Source organism: Limanda limanda, chromosome 20, assembly GCF_963576545.1.
Source record: "Limanda limanda chromosome 20, fLimLim1.1, whole genome shotgun sequence".
In the NCBI taxonomy this organism is placed as follows: domain Eukaryota; kingdom Metazoa; phylum Chordata; class Actinopteri; order Pleuronectiformes; family Pleuronectidae; genus Limanda; species Limanda limanda.
This window is the reverse complement of record NC_083655.1, coordinates 1,070,437-1,090,445: the sequence shown is the minus strand read 5'-3', so window position 1 is coordinate 1,090,445 and position 20,009 is coordinate 1,070,437. Positions and strand designations below refer to the sequence as shown.

At 44.2% G+C, this 20,009-nt stretch overlaps 2 protein-coding genes across 2 annotated transcripts; both read right to left on the bottom strand.

Annotated features, from left to right (window-relative positions):
* Positions 1–702: 702 nt before the first annotated feature.
* LOC133026592 (ribonuclease inhibitor-like) lies at positions 703–3,971 on the bottom strand. Its single transcript, XM_061093478.1, has 3 exons — positions 3,718–3,971; positions 3,166–3,339; positions 703–2,352 (listed from the first exon to the last, which is right to left on the bottom strand). Exons 1-3 carry the CDS (start codon positions 3,969–3,971, stop codon positions 2,340–2,342), a joined length of 441 nt encoding a protein of 146 aa, XP_060949461.1. The 3' UTR covers positions 703–2,339.
* Positions 3,972–4,167: 196 nt separating this feature from the next.
* On the bottom strand, positions 4,168–7,601 carry LOC133027220 (NLR family CARD domain-containing protein 3-like). Its single transcript, XM_061094253.1, has 4 exons — positions 7,597–7,601; positions 7,341–7,504; positions 5,312–7,112; positions 4,168–4,601 (listed from the first exon to the last, which is right to left on the bottom strand). The coding sequence occupies exons 1-4, from the start codon at positions 7,599–7,601 to the stop codon at positions 4,169–4,171; spliced, it is 2,403 nt and encodes an 800-aa protein (XP_060950236.1). The 3' UTR covers position 4,168.
* Positions 7,602–20,009: the final 12,408 nt, after the last annotated feature.

The following is a 20,009-nucleotide window of genomic DNA, read 5'->3' as shown; positions in this document are numbered from 1 at the left end:
TGTTGTGATTTGGTGAAATACAAATAACATTGAACTGATAAATACTAAAAGATAAATGTATGGATCAGACACACGTGTGTTGAGGATCATCACAAAGTCACATGATGACCTCTCCACACAGTGAGAACTGGAGCCTGTCAGGAACTGACTCTGTCAAACATTTCTGATCCTGAAGTCACAAAGAACTGAGACGGGCTTGAACAGGAAGTGACATCATCCTGTTGAGACAAGTGTCTCCACAAAATAACACAAACTGTTCAACACAACAGGCCCAACATGTCCCCTGTCTTCAGGACATCATCTCTCAGACACTCTCTGTCCCTTGTCTCTGCTGGGAACCTCCCATCATCAATTATTTCCCAGCATGCAGCTGTTCCCAGAGGCTGCTACAGTCTCCCCCTGGTGGTTGTTCTGAGGTGGTGCTCGAGAACACACAAGAATCTTCATCTACGTTTGTATAAAACGTCCTCGGGTCAGTTTTCTATTAAATATGGTAAAATGTTTATGAAACAGTTTCCTCAGAGACTTAAAGATGCTCTGCTCTTCATCGACTCTTCTTCATACTGTAAATGTCTCATTCACTTTTCATCTGCTTGTTTCCATTCTGTCAAACTGGTGATTTTGTTCTTTTACCTGCACCAAGGATAAGATGTTTCCACCTGTTTGTTTGAAGAGGAAAGAAACGCTGAGTCATGATTCCAGTGAAGTCGGTGGAAGGATGTTTATTGAGCATTAAAGCAGAGACAAGTAGAAACAGAACTTTTCTCTCTGAGATGTTTTTCTTCTCGTTACATCTGGTTTGTCACAGAGGAAATGATCCATGTGTTTGACTCATAGACTGAATATAAAGGCTTTGACTGGGATGTGCTGCTGTTATACTGCAGCGCCACCTGTGGGTCAAAAGTAGAAAAGCCACCACCACGTTTTCATTTCATGCAGAAATGAAAACGTCCCATTTTTAAGTCCAGAGTTTTGATCTTTTGTGTCAAAGACAAAACTCTGATTTTAAACTCAAATTGATTAGATTGTGTTGAACTTTGTGTTGAACTAAATCAATTTGTGACGTGAATCCAGGAACTTTAAGATCATAAACAAACAGAATGTGGTTCTACACACATGGAGACAGACTGAGGGACAAAGGTGGAACAGAATAAAGGAAACTTAAACACATATATGTGACTCTTTATAGAGGGGTTATATATTCTGCTTGTGTTGTGTCATTTCAATAAACACATTCTTCATGTGAATAAACACAACGGGTGTGGAGGGCCATCTAGTGGTGAAGTTACATTTTACAACCAGCTCCTCTGATACCTCTGGAGCTCTGTCTCCACTCTGCCTCCCAGCCAGGGCCGGGCCTGGCAATGTTGGCGCCCTAGGCGGGATTTCAGAATGGCGCCCCCCCAACATACACACGCAAATTGTCATGCATCCCCAAGAACTTTTGGACTGTATACAGATGCACACACAGGCAGAAAAAATTGTAAGCTATAAAACATAATTAAAATATATAATAAAAATATAAAAAGTCTGAAATCAGCTGAACTGACAGCATATCATGTCATGTCGACAAAAATAAACATTAATGCTGTCCACAATCGGGGTGATTCTACCTCTTTATTCTTCTTTCTTCTCCTCCCCTACTTTGCTGCGCTTCCAGAGAGTATGTGCTTGTGTGTTTCTCTCTGTTTAGACGCAACTGACAAATGTGTGGATTAAGTACATAATTGAAGATGGGGAAATTTCATCATGTGGTGGCAATAATCAGGGAAATGAAACTCCAGGAGAACAGCGGAGAAATCAAAAGTATGGGATGTATATTTAATCATGTATATAATATATCACTTATATCGTTTAAAATATATCAATATTCAGTGTGTTTTCCGGCCCGACTTGCTCGCAGCGAACGAAAAAAATAGAACAGACCCCGGAACCCTCGCTGCAGATCGCGAGCTGGCCGCGGCGCTTCCCGGCACGACGCTGCGGGTGCGAACAGCCCAATTATTTAACATGGGCGCGGAAAGGAGGCGGACCGCTTTCGTGGCGCTTCTATCTCCGGTGCGTCCCCGGGTTTAGAAGATGATGGTTGTGATGTGAATGTATTGGTTTATATTGCATGTGTCACGTCATGATAAATCAGTCTCTTGTGCCGCCCTTTCGGCATTTTGCGCCTTAGGCGACCGCCTACTTCGCCTATGCCAGGAGCCGCCCCTGCCTCCCAGCAACAAGGCCCAGTCAGAGCCGCTCTACACACAAGCTGCTGCTGCTTCAGCCTCTGGATCCTCAGGACACAGCTCAGCCTCCGTCCACACACACTGTCCTCTTCACAGTCTGCTCCACTAAGATCTCCACCTGTTGAGAGAAGAAGACATCAGTGTCACAGAGACTCACTTCATCAGCTGTGAGTCAGTGATGCAGCTCATCCAGTAGAAAGAGCAGCAGGGACTTCAGTCCTGTTCAGAGGTGGAGCAGCTTCCTCTCTGCTTCATGTTCACGTGTTGGAATGAACACGCTAAGAGCTCAGTGTGTGTCCTCTGCATGTCAAAGTGCAGAGTGGACACCTGAGAGGTGGATTTACTGCTGTTACAGGTGAAGACATGTTTCACTGTGTGTTGATGAACATCTGCTTCTGACAAACTGGGACCAGATGAGACAGATGGACCTCAGCAGAGGTTCTGCTCTGTATAAAGAGCTCCTGGTTACCATGGTGATGAGGAGAGGCTTCAGTCCCACTGATCTCAGAGCTGTGACAAAGATCCACCTGATCAGTTCTTCACTGATGAAGTGAGAGGACAAACTGTCTCAGCTCAGATGAAGACGTCTCTGTCCCTCGTGTGAGGCTGTCAGCTGTGGTCCAGCTTCACTTCCTGTTCACATGAAAACAACAACAACTGTCGTCTTCACGTCAACTCAATCACATGATCCCAAGCAGCTTGTGGCTCGTCTGATTGGCCGACTGTTGTCTCTCTGTGTCTCTGTCCAATCCTGACGTCTGTCCTCATTGTCCTCTCACAGCTTCACTGAGGAAACACTGAGGCCTGAACTACGAAGACACTTCAACATGTCCAGGAGATCTTTCTGAGATCAGCTCAACTGAACCTGACAAAGTTTGTCTAGTAAAATACTGATGAAAGCAGCGTGGACTGACTCCAACCATCTACTGACCTCACAGTCTCCAGTCGACAGGTTGAACTCTGCTTTACGTCAAGCAGCTCCTTCACTCCTGAGTCCTGCAGGTTGTTGTGTCTCAGATCCAGTTCTCTCAGATGAGAGGGGTTTGACCTCAGAGCTGAAGCCAGAGAAGAACAGCTGATCTCTGACAGTCTGCAGCTCCGCAACCTGGATAAAGAATAAAACTTTAAACTTTAAACTTTAAATTAAACTTAGTTCATGTGTGCAAATAACAGACACATATTGATTTGAGCACAGACTCATAACATGGAAGATAAATATGAAATCAGACATGTTGGACTATAAACGAGTCCTGATTCAGTTCAAATAGATTATTTGGACCCGGTCTCTGTCCTGCAGATCAGTTTAGGAAATCCAGAACTAGACTCAGTGTTTTAACAAGTAGCTGAGTATTTAAAATGTCACAGATTAATTAATGAACGACTTCAAGTTATGTATGAAGAGGAATTATGTTAAATTAGATAAATTGTGTATAAATATTGTATTATAGATATGAGATCTTCAAAGGTCAGTCAGTGAACTGACCTCAGATTCTCCAGTCGACAGGTTGGACTCTGTAGAAAACCACACAGCTCCTTCACTCCTGAGTCCTGCAGCTTGTTGTCAGTCAGATCCAGTTCTCTCAGATGAGAGGGGTTTGACCTCAGAGCTGAAGCCAGAGAAGAACAGCTGATCTCTGACAGTCTACAGCTCCACAACCTGGATAAAGAAATATGAATATTAGAATGTGTCCTCCTGTTGTTGTGGATCGTCATCATGTCAACACAGACTCTCAACATGCTGCTGACCTCAGTCCAGTCTGTGACCTGAAGATAAATATCAGATCAGACATGTTGGACCATTGTTTCATTCATCAGCTTCTTCTCTGTGTGTTGGTCACTGAGCAGGTTTGTGTAATTAAACACTGTTTAAAGTAGGGACGGCTCACGATGTCACTTCCTGTTTGTTTCTATACTTATCAACTGTCCAACGTGTTTCAATAAGAATGTGTCTTATTTTGAAAACCTGAGGAGGACGAGTGCTCGGCCTCAGTCCACATGTTATTTACTGACACGTTCTTAGTGATCAGGAGCAGGTGAGTGCAGGTGAATGGAGTTGATGAGGTGGACGTGACTGACAGGCTGGGTGAGGGACAGACGACTGAGGGACAGTGAGCAGAGCAGAACTGAGACAAGTTAAATAAATAATGACCCAATAAGAAAGAAAGTCTGAAAAGTGAAGAAGGATTTAAGGACCTCAGAGTCTCCAGTCGACAGTTTGGACTCTCCAGTCCAGAACACAGCAGCTTCACTCCTGAGTCCTGCAGCTCGTTGAGACTCAGATCCAGTTCTCTCAGATGTGAGGGGTCTGACTTCAGCGCTGAGGCCACGACTTCACAGTGAGTCTCCGAGAGTCGCCAAAAACCGAGTCTGTAATTAAAGAAAATATCTGTAAGAATAAAATCAGAAAACAGAACATTCATACAAAACATGATCATGTGACCCTCACCCTGGTAAATCCCCTCTTTGCCTCATGAACATGTTAAAAACTCCTGAAGAGAATCCTTTCAGATTTGGTTCAAGCGTTGATTCAGACTGACAGAGGATCTCATTAGATTCAGGGGGTCAAAGGTCAAGGTCACACAACATGTTCATAGCCTACCAATTGGAATCAAAGATAAACTGATTAGATTTCAGTGGTCAAAGGTCAAAGGTTACAGTGACCTAATGTTGTGTGAATGCAACATGTCAGGAACCTGGAGGGACGGACACTGCACACACACGCACACACACACACACACACACACACACACACACACACACTCACATTCACACACACACGCACACACACACACACTCACATTCACACACACACACACACACACTCACTCACACAAACAAACTCCAATCAACCTAACTCTGATCTCCATGTCTTATGGTTTGTGGAGGAAGCTGGAGAACCCAGAGAAAACCCTGCAGACACCAGGAGAACCTCCTCCTCACAGAAAGGCTGCACTAACAGTGTTGACCACTGCAACACCATGCTGCTCAAAACAATGAGGATCATTTAACACTGAGTGTATTTGAAGAACGACTCATCTCCACTGATTGAACATGTTATTGATCATGTCTGGACTCACCGAGCCTTCCTGCAGTTCCTCACAGCTGGGATCAGTCTCAGTCGACCCTGGTCTGATGTGTTGAACTTCTTCAGGTCCAACTCATCCAGAACCTCCTCTGACATCTGCAGCATGTAGGCCAGAGCTGAGCAGTGGATCTCAGAGAGTTTCTCCTTTGATCTGTTCTCTGATGTCAGGAACTGTTTCATCTGCTGATGAACTGAGTGGTCGTTCATCTCAGTCAGACAGTGGAAGATGTTGATGCTTCTGTCAGGAGAAATGTCACCACTCTCCATCTTCTTCAGGTTGTTGATGACTCTCTGGATGATCTTTGGATTGTTCCCTGTCCGACCCAGCAGGCCTCCTAAGACTCTCTGGTTGGACTCCAGACTGAGGCCGTGAAGGAAGCGAACAAACAGGTCCAGATGACCATTTGTACTGGTGAGAGATTTCTTCATGGTTCTCTTCAGGAGGTGATCCAGGGAGGAGGTACTGTCTGTGTCCCCATATGTTCCCAAGAAGTTGTTGAGTTCTTCTGTGTTCCTCGTGGTGTAACAATGGAACATGTAGACTGCAGCCAGGAACTCCTGAACACTGAGATGAACAAAGCAGTAGACTGATTTCTGGAAGATCACACCCTCTCTTCTGAAGATCTCAGTACAAACTCCTGAGTACACAGAGGCCTCTGTGACATTAAGACCACACCGCTCCAGGTCTTCTTGGTAGAACATGATGTTTCCTTCCTCCAGATGTTTAAGTGCCAGCCTCCCCAGCTTCAGGAGAACGTCCCTGTCAGCCTCCGTCAGCTGCTGTGGAGTCGTCTCATGTCCCTCACCGTACTTGTTGTTCTTCCTCTTTGTCTGAACCAGCAGGAAGTGTGAGTACAGGTCAGTCAGGGTCTTGGGCAGCTCTCCTCTCTTCTCTGTGGTCAACATGTGCTCCAGAACTGTAGCACTGATCCAGCAGAAGACTGGGATTTGACACATGATGTGGAGGCTCCTGGACGTCTTGATGTGTGAGATGATTCTGCTGCACAGCTCTTCATCACTGAATCTCCTCCTGAAGTACTTCTCCTTCTGGGCGTCAGTGAAGCCTCGTACTTCTGTGACCCTGTCGACACATGCAGGAGGGATCTGATTGGCCGCCGCAGGTCTGGAGGTTATCCAGACGAGAGCCGAGGGAAGCAGATTCCCCCGGATGAGGTTTGTCAGCAGCACGTTGACTGATGACCTCTGTGTGACCTCAGACACAAGCTCCCTGTGGTTGAAGTCCAGAGAAGGTCTGCTTTCATCCAGGCCGTCAAAGATGAACAAAGGTTTACAGACAGCGAGCGTCTCTGCCGTGAGCTTCTGTAACGCTGGATGGAAAACACGGAGCAGCGTGAGGAGACTGTGCTGCTGGTCCTTCACCAGGTTCAGCTCCCTGAACGAAAGCACAGTCAGCAGATCCACATCCTGGTTCTCTAAACCCTCTGCCCAGTCCAGAGTGAACTTCTGCACCGAGAAGGTTTTTCCAACGCCAGCGACGCCGATGGTCAGGACGACTCTGATGCTGCTCTGCTGGTCAGTGGAGGCTTTAAAGATGTCGTGGCACCTGATGGGAGTGTCGTGGAGGATCTTCTTCTTGGAAGCCGTCTCAAGCTGCCTCACCTCATGTTGAGTATTAACCTCTTCACTCTGTCCCTCTGTGATGTAGAGCTCAGTGTAGATCCTGTTGAGGAGGGTTCTACTTCCTGTTTCATCACTTCCTTCAGTCACATGTTCACATCTCCTCCTCAGACTGAGCTGATGTTCATCTAAAACCTCCTGTAGACCGCGATCTGCTGAAAGACAAGAAACAATGTCAGAGACAGAGAATCTGAGAATCTGCTGATTGTTTTCATCAGATACAGAAAAACTACAGAAAATAAAAGCTTTTTAACTTTATGCTTTTCTAACGATGTTAAATGTTGATGCTGTATGAAGGAACAAAATAAAACCACATGTGCTGTTGTCAGAAGTGAAGACATCAGCAGACACATGTACAGTGCTGCTCTGACCGGCTGTCTGACCTCCAGCTCCTGTTCTGGATCTTTTTCCACACTGGGGACAGGAGGAGTCTCCTGAAGAACCAGACTGGTCCCAGTATGAGGTGATGCACTGTCTGCAGAACCAGTGTCCACAGCTGGTGGAGACTGGATCCTTCAGGACGTCCTGACACGAAGCACAGCAGGACGACTGCTGCTCCTCAGGAACATGACTCCTCTTCCTCTCCCTGTGAAGACATTTCCTGATCACTCACATGTCACAGTCACAGGTTGTCATTACGTCATGATTGATTGACAGCTTCAAGATGACTGCAGCTAAGCATCTGAAGTCAGGCAGACTCCAGAGTAACAAGTTGGCAACTCATATTTTTATAAAGCACATTTAAACTGATTAATAATGGAGGCATGAGAAGCACAAGACAAACAGGTTCAAACTAGAAATACTGCCAATTGTTTCCAGACTCATGAGGTCAGAGACCTTTGACCATTGAAATCTAAACAGTTCATCTTTAAGACCAAGTGACAAGAGGTCAAAATGTGAAGGAACTTCCTCAAGTCAGACTTGGGACATCCTGTTCAAGAGGCCAACACATGATTTGTGAGGCCACCGTGACCTTCGACCACCGTGACCTTTGACCACCGTGACCTTCGACCTCCCAAATCTGGTGAAGGAGTTTAAGAGAACATTTGTCCCAAATTTGAAGAAAGTCCCTCAGGGCGATCTTGAGATATCCCGTTCACAAGAAAGGTCTGGACGGACAGAGCCTGAGAACAAGGGGCTTCTGGCTGCTGGGTGTCACAGAGTAAAGGGTCTCAAGAGCTTTGAGGGTCAAATATATTTAACTTTGTTTTCATTGACTTGTACAAAGCTCCAGGGTTTGATATCATAAAGACAGTTAATAAAATGTATTGGGGCAAGCTGCAGCCGTCAGGTGGAACTGGAGGATAAAACTATGTCGTCTGCATTAAAGTTAGAAAGACGATTGTACTTTTGATGGATCGAGCAGAGAAGTCACAGGAACAGTGAAAATAAAAGTGGTCCATGAATTGAACCTTGATGGTCACAACAATAGATGGGAGCAGAGGATGAAAGAAGGTTCCGTCTCTCGTTAAGGAAGCGAAACGTTTCAACACTGGACGATGAAGAGCAACTTGGACCTCCAGGTGTTTTACTAACATGTCAGGACTGTGTGGAACGCTGTGGTGACGTCCAGCAGAACTCAAACAGCAGCAGACCCAGAGGCCACAGACAGAAGGATGTGGTCATGAACCTTCAACAGAGCAGATTCTAATGAGCTGAGCCACAAACACACTGGAGTCCGTTAAAGATCCTCAAAGAGAAACCTGGGAGAAGTTATTATGCTCACTGGGATTCACGGTTGTTTCTTTAGATGAGTGGATGGTGCAACTTGCTTCTCTGTCAGACCTCGATGCAGAATGACTCCACGTGATTTACATTGCTAACCTCCACAGAGGATGATGAGTGGGACCCCTGGTTTCTAATGAGAGAATCTTCTCCACCTGCTGTAAGAGCCCATCTCCTGTTACAAGCAGTGACGTCAACTCAATAAACAGAGAGCAGTTTGGAGGTTGACGGGTTTGTGGTCTGTTACTTTATGTGTGAGGTGGAAATATAGCAACATGACTGTGTTTAAAACTAAAACACAGTAACGTGGATGTTGCCTAAGACTCCTGAGATCGTCTATTCTTCCACCTGTGTCACGAAAGATCATCTGTTGGATCAGCTGGGGCCTGCAGCTACTCCGTCCCCCTTTGTCCACAATTAATGTGGTTTTAATTCTGAGGCAATGTTACGAGAACAAAGTGACCTCAGTGGTCAGCAGTGATGCCGGTAACGCGCTACTTAGTAACGCGTTACTCTAATCTGACCCCTTTTTTCAGTAATGAGTAATCTAACGCGTTACTATTTCCAAACCAGTAATCAGATTAAAGTTACTCCTCCAAGTCACTGTGCGTTACTATTTTGTCTACGTTTTGTTACTTTTATTATCATCTACACAAACATGTGCACTTCCCGCTCTTACTCCGTCACTCGCATACATCAACAAGACTTCACTTCCTCATTGCCCCCCCCCCCCCGATCCCCAACACAAGCAGCCAATGAGGGCCTGACAACCCCCAAAACGCCATCCTATTGGTCCAAACAGTCACATGTCCCACCCCGACCCCTTCACTGACCCTCAGGATATCGGAACGCTCCTTCAAAACAGTGTTTTACTGAACATACGTCAAATCCAAACATAAACATAAACCCAGTCCGTTACAATATATTTGATTTTCTTCTTGCGTCTCTGGGAGTGAGGTCATGTAGCCTATGTGACAATTAAGTTGAATCGCCCTCGTTTCGTGCCATAATAAACAAGGTCCCTACTACTGTCAATGCCGGTGTAACAGGCCAAATTAACCCCCGCCCAAATTAAACCCGGGTATACTTTGGCCCGGGCCAGAGTATACCCCGGGGGATAAACTGGCCTAGGCCAAACTATACCCCTCCAGGCCAGAGTATACCCCAGGGGATACACTGTCCAAGGCAAAACTATACATGATGGATATGTGGTTGATTTAGCTCTAAGGTCAGGTAGGCATAGTAGTTGTATTGTGCTATCAAAGAATTTAAATCTTCAAAATCTAGGCTTGATATTCTCTTATATTTTAATGATAATTTACACTGCATCAATTGGAATTGCAACCAGGGTCTCATTTATAACCGTTGCGTACGTACAAAACAGACCTGAAACGTGCGTACGCCACTTCTCACGCCAACGTTGGGATTTATAAAAACAAACTTGACGGGAGAATTTGCGTATTTCCACGAAAACCCTGACCCATGCGTACGAACGTTTTGGAGACGGGAAAGAGGGCAGATTCCGGTGCACAGAGCGCACTGGAAATCACTTACAACAAATCAAGAAACTTTCCAAATAATATCCCAGAGGAGGTGAGGATCCACTGATGTGAGGGAATCAGTGGAGCGGGGATCTGCTCGATGTGTGCATGTGAATGGAAGGACGAGGAGGAAGCGAGGGTTCAGTGATGTCTGATCTCACACAGTGTGTTATGTGATCTCTGATCTCACACAGTGTGTTATCCACAGCAGCAGTGGCAGAGTTTCAGTGTAGTTTCTTTATTAGTGACATCACTGCTGTCCCATAAAGTCGCTCTCCACCTCCACCTCACTAACAAACACCTCGATGTCAGTGTCAGAAAGTTTCACTTCCTCTTCACATCGCTTGATGTGGTGACTCCGTTAGGACTCACGGTGAAAACCCATTGGTCAGCAGCACCAAATAATATTAATGCCGTGCTTTGCATTGACCATTCATGGTTGAAAGTGGGCGTGTGGAGGGCGGATTTGGAGGCAGATCTACGTACGAACGCTTCCAGGTGGACTGTGTTTCATAAAGCGAACATTGCGTTCAGGTTCAGGTTCAGGTACGTGCGCACGGTTTTATAAATCAGAATTATCTTTTGCCTATGCCATTTCCGGCTTTTGTACATACCTACATTTTTAGTATGAATCCTACGCACTCTTTTATAAATGAGACCCCAGAAGCGTGCCTTTGATCACCGACACAACAGCAAAAAAGAAATTTAGAGTTTTGAGATTTAAGTTAGTTAGCTTTCTCCCTTAATTTACCTGTCAAAGCTGAACCCCCAATAAAATGTTGAAAAATTAAGTAATTCTTGTGTATATCATTCAACACTACTGATATCATTGGGGTATAATCTGGCCTGAGGGGTATAAATTGGCCTAGGCCATAATATACCCCGGGGTATAAATTGGCCTAGGCCATAATATACCCAGGGTATAATGTAGCCTAGGCCACTTTAACCCCGGGTATAGTCCGGCCGGGGGGTATACTATGGCCTGTTACACCGGGCTGCCTCACAGAACAGCTTTTTGTAAAACCACTCCTTGCTTGTCTAATTCTGTGAACAACAGGTACAATGTTCATAAAACATGTTGAAAAGTTACTTTTATAAACAAGGTAGTACGTTTTTCCATTACAGTGTTAACAGTTAAATATGTCAGGTCAAGAAAGACTGTCTTTATTTTATTTTTATAAAAAAATGTATTTTTTCAGGAAATAGTTTTTAAGTTCAACTTAAAATGTCAGGAGATACATTATACGTTGTTGTTGTGTACATTACTGTTAAAAATGCACTTCTAATAAAGTGAGTGTTGGCAAAACCGGTTGTCATTTTTATGTTGAGGCGACGGGGGTGTTGTCGGCAGCTTCTGAATGTAACTAATAAAGTAACTTGTAATCTATCTTTGTTACTTTTAAAATCAAGTAACTTGTAATCTAACTAAGTTACTTTTAAAATCAAGTAATCTGTAAAGTAACTAAGTTACTTTTTCAAAGTAACTGTGGCAACACTGGTGGTCAGCATCAACACACCAACATGAAAAACATATTTAGAGCTTCAAGCAGTGACCTCCACCAAATAAACACTGAGAGAAAGTGGAGAGTTTGCAGGTTCACATGTTTGTAGCAGGTCTCTTACTCTGTGTGTGAGGGTCCAGGTTCATTACTGAAGAATGGAGGATTTCCTTTGGACCAGTCACTCTTCAGAGACAGACAGCTGGACCCTGGAGACTCTGCTCTCAGTCTGTGGTCCTGACCTCTGCAAACACAAACATGTCTTTATTCAGAACACATCATTCACTGGTTCATTCTCTGAGGATTCAGTTCACATGTTTGTAGCAGGTCTCTTACTCTGTGTGTGAGGGTCCAGGTTCATTACTGAAGAATGGAGGATTTCCTTTGGACCAGTCACTCTTCAGAGACAGACAGCTGGACCCTGGAGACTCTGCTCTCAGTCTGTGGTCCTGACCTCTGCAAACACAAACATGTCTTTATTCAGAACACATCATTCACTGGTTCATTCTCTGAGGATTCAGTTCACATGTTTGTAGCAGGTCTCTTACTCTGTGTGTGAGGGTCCAGGTTCATTACTGAAGAATGGAGGATTTCCTTTGGACCAGTCACTCTTCAGAGACAGACAGCTGGACCCTGGAGACTCTGCTCTCAGTCTGTGGTCCTGACCTCTGCAAACACAAACATGTCTTTATTCAGAACACATCATTCACTGGTTCATTCTCTGAGGATTCAGTTCACATGTTTGTAGCAGGTCTCTTACTCTGTGTGTGAGGGTCCAGGTTCTTTACTGAAGGTTATAGGAGGCTCCATGGACATGTCACTCTTCAGAGACAGACATGTGGACCCTGGAGACTCTGCTCTCAGTCTGTGGTCCTGACCTCTGCAAACACAAACATGTTTTTATCCAGAACACATAATTCACTGGTTCATTCTCTGAGGATTCAGTTTGGAGGTTCACATGTTTGTAGCAGGTCTCTTACTCTGTGTGTGAGGGTCCAGGTTCTTTACTGAAGGTTATAGGAGGCTCCATGGACATGTCACTCTTCAGAGACACACAGCTGAACCCTGGAGACTCTGCTCTGTCCTCTTCCTCCTCATAACCACTCATCTTCAGTCTGAGAAGAAAAACAGTGAGAGCTCAAACACACACATATAATATAAATGTAGCTGAACACTCACCAGCTTCAGACTCCACGTGTCCTCTGCTCCTTGAAGTGAGAACAAGTCTGAACACTTTCACATTCACTGGAGGCTCTGTGTGTGTGTGTGTGTGTGTGTGTGTGTGTGTGTGTGTGTGTGTGTGTGTGTGTGTGTGTGTGTGTGTGTGTGTGTGTGTGCGTGCGTGTGAGAGAGTCACACAGGGTTTTGGTTGGAACTTCCCCTGCGATTAGGGACAGTCCTTATAGAAGACGTTACATTCTCAGTAGTCATCTAGCTAGCATGCTAACGCTAGCATGCTAACGCTAGTGTTTTTTTAGGGTCGTTGGGAACCCTAAAAAAAACACAAATGACCATAAAACATTTAAATGATCTTAAACTAAGATGTTACAGTCATTATTGTAATTTTTAAATTGTTAATAATGGAGGAAATACTACATTTGTGTGTCTCTCTCCCAGGTGATTCGCAAGGCATTCTGGGTACCCCTCCGTTCGAAGTGAGTTATCTGTCAGGACCGGTTTGGACAGTTAGAGCCCCGCCCCTCGGCTCCACCCCCTCGGCTCCACCCCCTCGGTCCCACAGGACACACCTCCGCTACAGGGTTAAAGAAGGGGCGGGGCCACGGAGTGGAATGTCCCCAAGTGACCTAGTGTTCTGATCAGGTCCTGATAACCAGCACATGACGTCACAGGGTTCTGGTTTGAATCCAGTTCATCAGACTCATGGAAACACCATGGAAACGACTCGTCAACAAGTTCAGTTCAACACTAGACACACACAGTCTGGACCCAGAGTTACAACGAGCCACACGCACACAGGATCCATCGACTCACAACACTACACAACTTAACACAACACAACACACACACTTCCTGTTTTACTTGTCTGTCCCGACTCTTCTTCTCTCTACAGTCCACCGGTAGAAAACTGACTCTGAGTCTCTGACAGTAAAATGATAGATTCAACACATTGTTGTGTTAACACTCACCGGACTCAGAACGTTGTTTCACCGTCTGCGTTGTGTTGTTAAAATGGAGTCCGACTGCACCCTAAGTTACTGCTCCTCCTCCTCCTCTCTGAATTCACTGGAAATCAGACAACAATCTCTCTGTGAGGAGGGAGGGGGGGAGGAGACACATGCACACGCGCACACACAGACACACACACACTTCCTGCTTTACTTGTGTGTCCGTGTGAGGACAGAAGTTTGTCCTGACTCTTCTTCTCTCTACAGTCCACCGGTAGAAACCTGACTCTGAGTCTCTGACAGTAAAATGATAGATTCAACACATTGTTGTGTTAACACTCACTGGACTCTGCACTTTGTGTCACTATCTGCGTTGTGTTGTTAAAATGGAGTCTGACTACACCCTAAGTTCCACTTCCTCATCCTCTCAGCATTTACTGGAAATCACATGACAGTTGCTCTGTGGGGGGGGGGGGGGGAGGAGACTCACACATTAAAAACTAACCTGTTATGGTTTAAATTTAGTACAACACACACACACACGCACACACACACACACCTAATAAGACAAACAATCTAAGATACCAAGGATGAAGTATTTAGTTTTCTGTTTCGTCGTCTTTATACATCGTGTGTGTGTGTGTGTGTGTGTGTGTCTGTGTGTGTGTCTGTGGAGATTGCTGGGATATTACATTTTAGCTGGTCTGTGTGAAGATGTTTATGCAACTACACTCTAAACAATAAAAGAAAGGAGGGGGGAAGCAGTTTGAGCAGATATAAGGACTTCACACAAATGATTTATTAATAACCTTTGCTGCGTTGTGTTAATCTTGAAGTTGGTTAGTGTGTGTGTGCGTCACATCGCAGCTCAGCCTCACACCTGTCTGATAAGAGCTCTGATAAGAGCCGCTGCCTGGCAGGAGACTGTAAATCTGTGGCATGTGATACACTGTACTTTAACTTGTTCTCATACCTAACTTTTCATATTAAAGCATAACTCCTGAGCTGTATTCATCCTCACACAGAGTTCCAGCAGCTGCCTCAGGTTCTGACAGGGTTAGGGAGAGGAAGGTGTGGTTGAGTCTGGAGAACGCTCTGCTCACTGAAGACTCACAGGGCGTCACCGAGTCCAGACTTGTTTATGAAACACAGAATCAAACTTTGCACATAACTGGGAGCGGCTCCTCATCATTTCCTGGTTCCAGTGCCAAGAGCCGGGGACTACACCTGAGCACCATCAAGGAAGAACAGAGTCTAAACCCCCCCTCGTTATTGACTATCCTGTTCTACCTACTGTTATAAATATTACAACCGGTGCTGCTCTAGGGCCGGGGCAGTGTGTTGTGTAACCATTGCTGTGCTGAACCTTTTCATACCTTTTTATTGCTTCTTAATAAACACTTGTTGAACCAAACCGACACCGGCTCTTCTCATATTTGGGATAAAAGAACACGACAAGGTCCATGAAGGATTCTGTGAGGAACCAGTGAAAAGACAAAAACTCCTTTGTGTGTGAGCTCTTTGTGTTGTTGCGTGTGTGTGTTGTCTACACCAAACTGCTCTGTGTGTTTGCTCTGGTTGTGCAGTGGTGAGTCCACAGGACGACGGAGGGATGACAGAGCAGCTGTACGCAGAGATCCACCCGGCAGAGTTCAACTTTAGTGTAACAATGTGTAGCAACAATGTGGACTACAGAGACACACACACACACACACACACACACACACACACACACACACACACACACACACACACACTGCCATGTGGGTCTGAAGTTTGTTGCATCTTTATTATTTGTGGGTCCAGGTGCATAGTTGTGTGTTTCTTTAATCAAAAGTTGACAACTGAATAAAAGAATAACTAAAATAGTATTTTAATTTGATTTGTGTGGTTTGAATAAACATTTGAACTCAGCAGACATCTTTGATTTTAGTTTTGTTCTGTATATATTTTATTATAATGCTAACACACTTGAAAGTCGCCGTTTATAAGCAGCATATAAACAATTAAAATATGATTGTAAGCAGATATCAGTGTTTCCGTGTAGATTCCTGCACTTTTATCTAAATTATAACTGGTGACAAATACTGTAGAATAATGTGCTGTTACAATGTTAATATATATATATTTTTTGTGTGTGTTGAATATATTTTGTTTTGCAACATCCTGTATATTCAGTGTTTTGTTGCGGGTGGAAATCAAAGGCAGGAGGCGTCGTTCTCAAGTTAAAATTAAGCAAGTTTATTCAGAGGTCACAGGTCAGGAAACTGCGGTGTCTAGCAAATGAGCATGCATGGGTCCATGCATGGGTCCATGCATGGGCCATCAGTCCTGCTCAGGAAAAATGGCGTGACAGAGGTTCTTCTTGGATTGGGATTGGTCGGATCTCGTTGGGTCATCCTCCTGGCGTCACTGGGTCTTCTTCCTGGCGTTGCGTGATGACGTGCACGCTGAGTCGCGGTTACTAGAGTTCATGAGCATATTGCCTCGGTGTGTGCGCTTATTTATGTATGTGTGTGTACTGATGTGTGGGACGTACCATGCACAGGAGAGGATGTCTCAGAACTAATATAATGAAGTGATTCATGAAGCCAGAGGTTTGAAAACCTGTTATCTGTCCGCTAAGGCAGACTCCCTTTTTAAGGAGTATGAAACATTCTGAGGTTGAGAAGCAGGAGAAGAACTATGTGTTATGTTTGTGTGTTTACGCTATGTGTCTCTGACTACACGTTAAAGTGTGTGTATGTGTGTGAACAGTGGTGTATTGTCAATAGTTTCTTCTTCTCTCTGATCATGATATCATTTCTGGTGATGATTTAATTTCACTAATTCAATTGAAATAAAGCGATGTCTGATGAGGAGGTGATGACAGCTGGGAGAGATGATGGAGGGATAGAGCGACAGAGGAGGAGACACAAACACTGTGAACATCCATGTGAGTTTATTGTGTCCAAAGAAAATGTGACGAAAAGAAAAGTGTCGGAGAAAAGAAGACACATCGGTGACACGTGAGGAACCGTGAGTAAAAGCAGCTGATTGCATCGATCAGTGAGAGTCACGTGTTCTCTGTGTTGAGATGAACCAATGATCAGTGTGAGAGGACGAGGGCTGGAAGTCAAGGAGGAAGTGATCCAGTGAAGGAGGATCAAAGAAAAGAGTGATTCTGTCTCCTGAAGGAAACCAGTGTTTCCACTGAGGGTGAAGTTCATGATCATAGAGGAACAAGATCTCAGGAAGTGTTGGAACAACCAGTGACCACACGGTGGAGCCAGAGGAGAAGACATCTGGAGATTCATTAGATTTCAGTGGATAAATGGAAGCTTGGAACTGCAGGTGGCGCTAGAGGACAAGATAGAAGTTCACCAAAGTCATGAGCAGTCCTCCTCTGTTCTGTATTTAAGCTTTTCATCCACTGATGAGTCAAATCCTAAATGTGTAAAATACAGAAAGATACCACACAGATTTATAAAAATACTGTTAGAGGTAGGTATGACGATGAGCGGCTGAGCTTGATGGAAATAACTCTCAGGAGTATTTTAGAGATGTAGGTGCAAGCAGGAATTTTATTCTTCCCAATATAATGCTTACAAGGCAGAGTTTATCAAAGCAAATATAACATCAAACAAGAGCAACAAAACAAACACTTCGAAATAAGAAAATAAAAAGGCACGATGGCCACACAAATAATTACAATAACAATATACTGTTTAAACACACGGTACTGGGGAGAACTCTCAGACTCATGTCTTTTCTCATAGCAGCTCTCTCAGACTTACGTCCTCCCATGTCTCCTTCCTCGACTCAATGAGCAGCCCGGCTTAAATAGACCTAGCCACACCCCGTACAATTGGAACATTCCAATATTCATTAGCTACAGGGGTGTCCCAGGTAAAGCCCTCTACATAGCTTCAGCAGCTGATACAATAAAACTACATATGGCTGGTAACATAACCAGCCACATATATACACCCCATTGTTCCAAGAAGGCATAGCCTACTAATACTAGAACATAGGGACACAAAATTGGAACACCGCGAGTTCACGGGTCCACAACAGACAGGTAACACACATAGAAAACATTTATACAGCACAACACGTGTCAACGGGCAGTTTATTTCAGGCCGCGACGGTCGCCATGCGCACCCGCACACACGGGTACACGGAGCAGTGGACTACTGCAGTGACGAGCGCCGTGCGCTCCGTCACAAATACATTTTAATAAAACATTAAATGTGCAATAACAGTCGAAGTAAAGTTTCATAAAAATATGTGCAAATACAAAACAGTACCAGATATAAAATACAAAGCAGTACATTCTTTCCAGAGCTTTAAATGATTATAATTCAGCTTTAAGCTGGTTCAGGTTGTGTGAGTCTGCTGAACGTGTCAGATGAGTTTGCTCTCAGATGTTTCATTCAGGTGCTGCTGGTTTTCAAGTCTCTGCCGGATGTTGTCCAGAGTTCAAACAGACTTAAAGCAACACTATGTCTCCACCTCAAACCAGCAGCTGGATTCAAATGGGTTTGATGGTTCAGTGACTGAAGCCGTTTGCTCTTTCACAGAAGAAGAAGGCAGCAGGATGTTGTCCGGGTCGGACTCGTTACCATGGAAACCAACGTCGGCCTCATCACCTAAAGCTCTGGAACCTCCTCGTCTTTCCAAGTTGACGTCTTCATCTTCTACATGTTCGGCTCCTCTTCTTCATCCTTAGATATTTGTTCGTCTTCGTCTGTCTCAAGCAGCATTTCTTCATTTTCGTGTCGTGTTCTCATCATTTTCTTCACTGACTGACCTGTAAACGTAAAAGAAAATTCAGAGCTGCTGAAATCTTAATCTCCTGGATTTCATATCAGTCATAAACACAAACTGCAGAAGATGTGAATCTATCAAACATCAGGACATTTTCTTTCTCTCTTAATCTTATTGAATCCATTGAACTTCTTTTTTTATATCATGCATTTCTTTGTGCTTTTGCTTCTGCTCCACAAACCTGAAACAAACATCTCCTCCAGGAAATGACAGAAATAACAGATGAAATTATCTGAGACGTTCACAGACACATCTGCCTCTTGTTTGCTGATATAGAAACTTTCATTTTACAGAATGAATGTTACTAATAGATGTTACATTTGAAATAAATACAAATATTTTAATTAAAGTTCTTTGTATTTGTGTTATTAATAATACAGTTCATGGTTAAACTGTAAAATACCAAGTCAAAGTTACATTTCTTTGCCGTAAGGGTTTGATAACGATGGTTATGAAGGAACTCTCAGAAACTGATGCTTTAGGATGTGTCTGCTGATGCAGCTGAGATGAAGCTGTTAGAGCAACGTGACAAGAATAAAGTAGTTTACAGCATCTCCATGACAACAGGGTTATTCTTTAGAGCAGAATATTGTAATTCTCAGTTCAGAATATACAGTAAACTTACTGTAAAGGTTTCCTCTCTTCTCTCTGAGTTCAAAAGAAATAATCATTAGAAGAAACAACACATAATACATTAACAGCAGAATTATTGTAAATATTAATATTTACCTTTAGTCTTATACAGTAGTATAATAATCCTGCTCCAGCTCCTATTAAACACACAACGAGGACTCCGACCACAATTCCTGCAACTGAACCTGAAGAACCTGTAATTCAGAGAGAAGAACTGTAGCATCAACTGTGTGTGTGTGTGTGTGTGTGTGTCTGTGTGTGTGTGTGTATCTGTGTGTGTGTGTGTGTGTCTGTGTGTGTGTGTGTGTGTGTGTGTGTGTGTGTTTGTCTGTGTGTGTGTGTGTATCTGTGTGTGTGTGTGTGTGTGTGTGTGTGTGTGTGTGTTTGTCTGTGTGTGTGTGTGTCTGTGTGTGTGTGTGTCTGTGTGTGTGTGTGTCTGTGTGTGTGTGTGTATCTGTGTGTGTGTGTGTGTGTGTGTGTGTGTGTGTGTGTGTGTGTGTGTGTGTGTTTGTCTGTGTGTGTGTGTGTGTGTCTGTGTGTGTGTGTGTGTCTGTGTGTATGCGTGAGTGTGTGTGTGTGTGTGTGTGTGTGTGTATGCGTGAGTGTGTGTGTGTGTGTGTGTGTGTGTGTGTGTATGTGTGTGTGTATGTGTGTGTGTGTGTGTCTGTGTGTGTGTGTGTGTGGTTGTGTGTGTGTGTGTGTGTGTGTGTGTGTGTGTG

Bases quoted from the DNA above. Each gene is read 5' to 3' on its own strand.
- LOC133026592 (XM_061093478.1), bottom strand. From the start codon at position 3,971: ATGTTGAGAGTCTGTGTTGACATGATGACGATCCACAACAACAGGAGG. The intron at 3,340-3,717 runs GTCAGTTCACTG...TTCTTTATCCAG, and splicing joins TGTCGACTGGAGAATCTGAG to GTTGCGGAGCTGCAGACTGT.
- LOC133027220 (XM_061094253.1), bottom strand. The intron at 7,113-7,340 runs GTCAGACAGCCG...CTTGTCTTTCAG, and splicing joins ATCCAGAACAGGAGCTGGAG to CAGATCGCGGTCTACAGGAG. The intron at 4,602-5,311 runs GTGAGTCCAGAC...CTTTAATTACAG, and splicing joins AGGAACTGCAGGAAGGCTCG to ACTCGGTTTTTGGCGACTCT.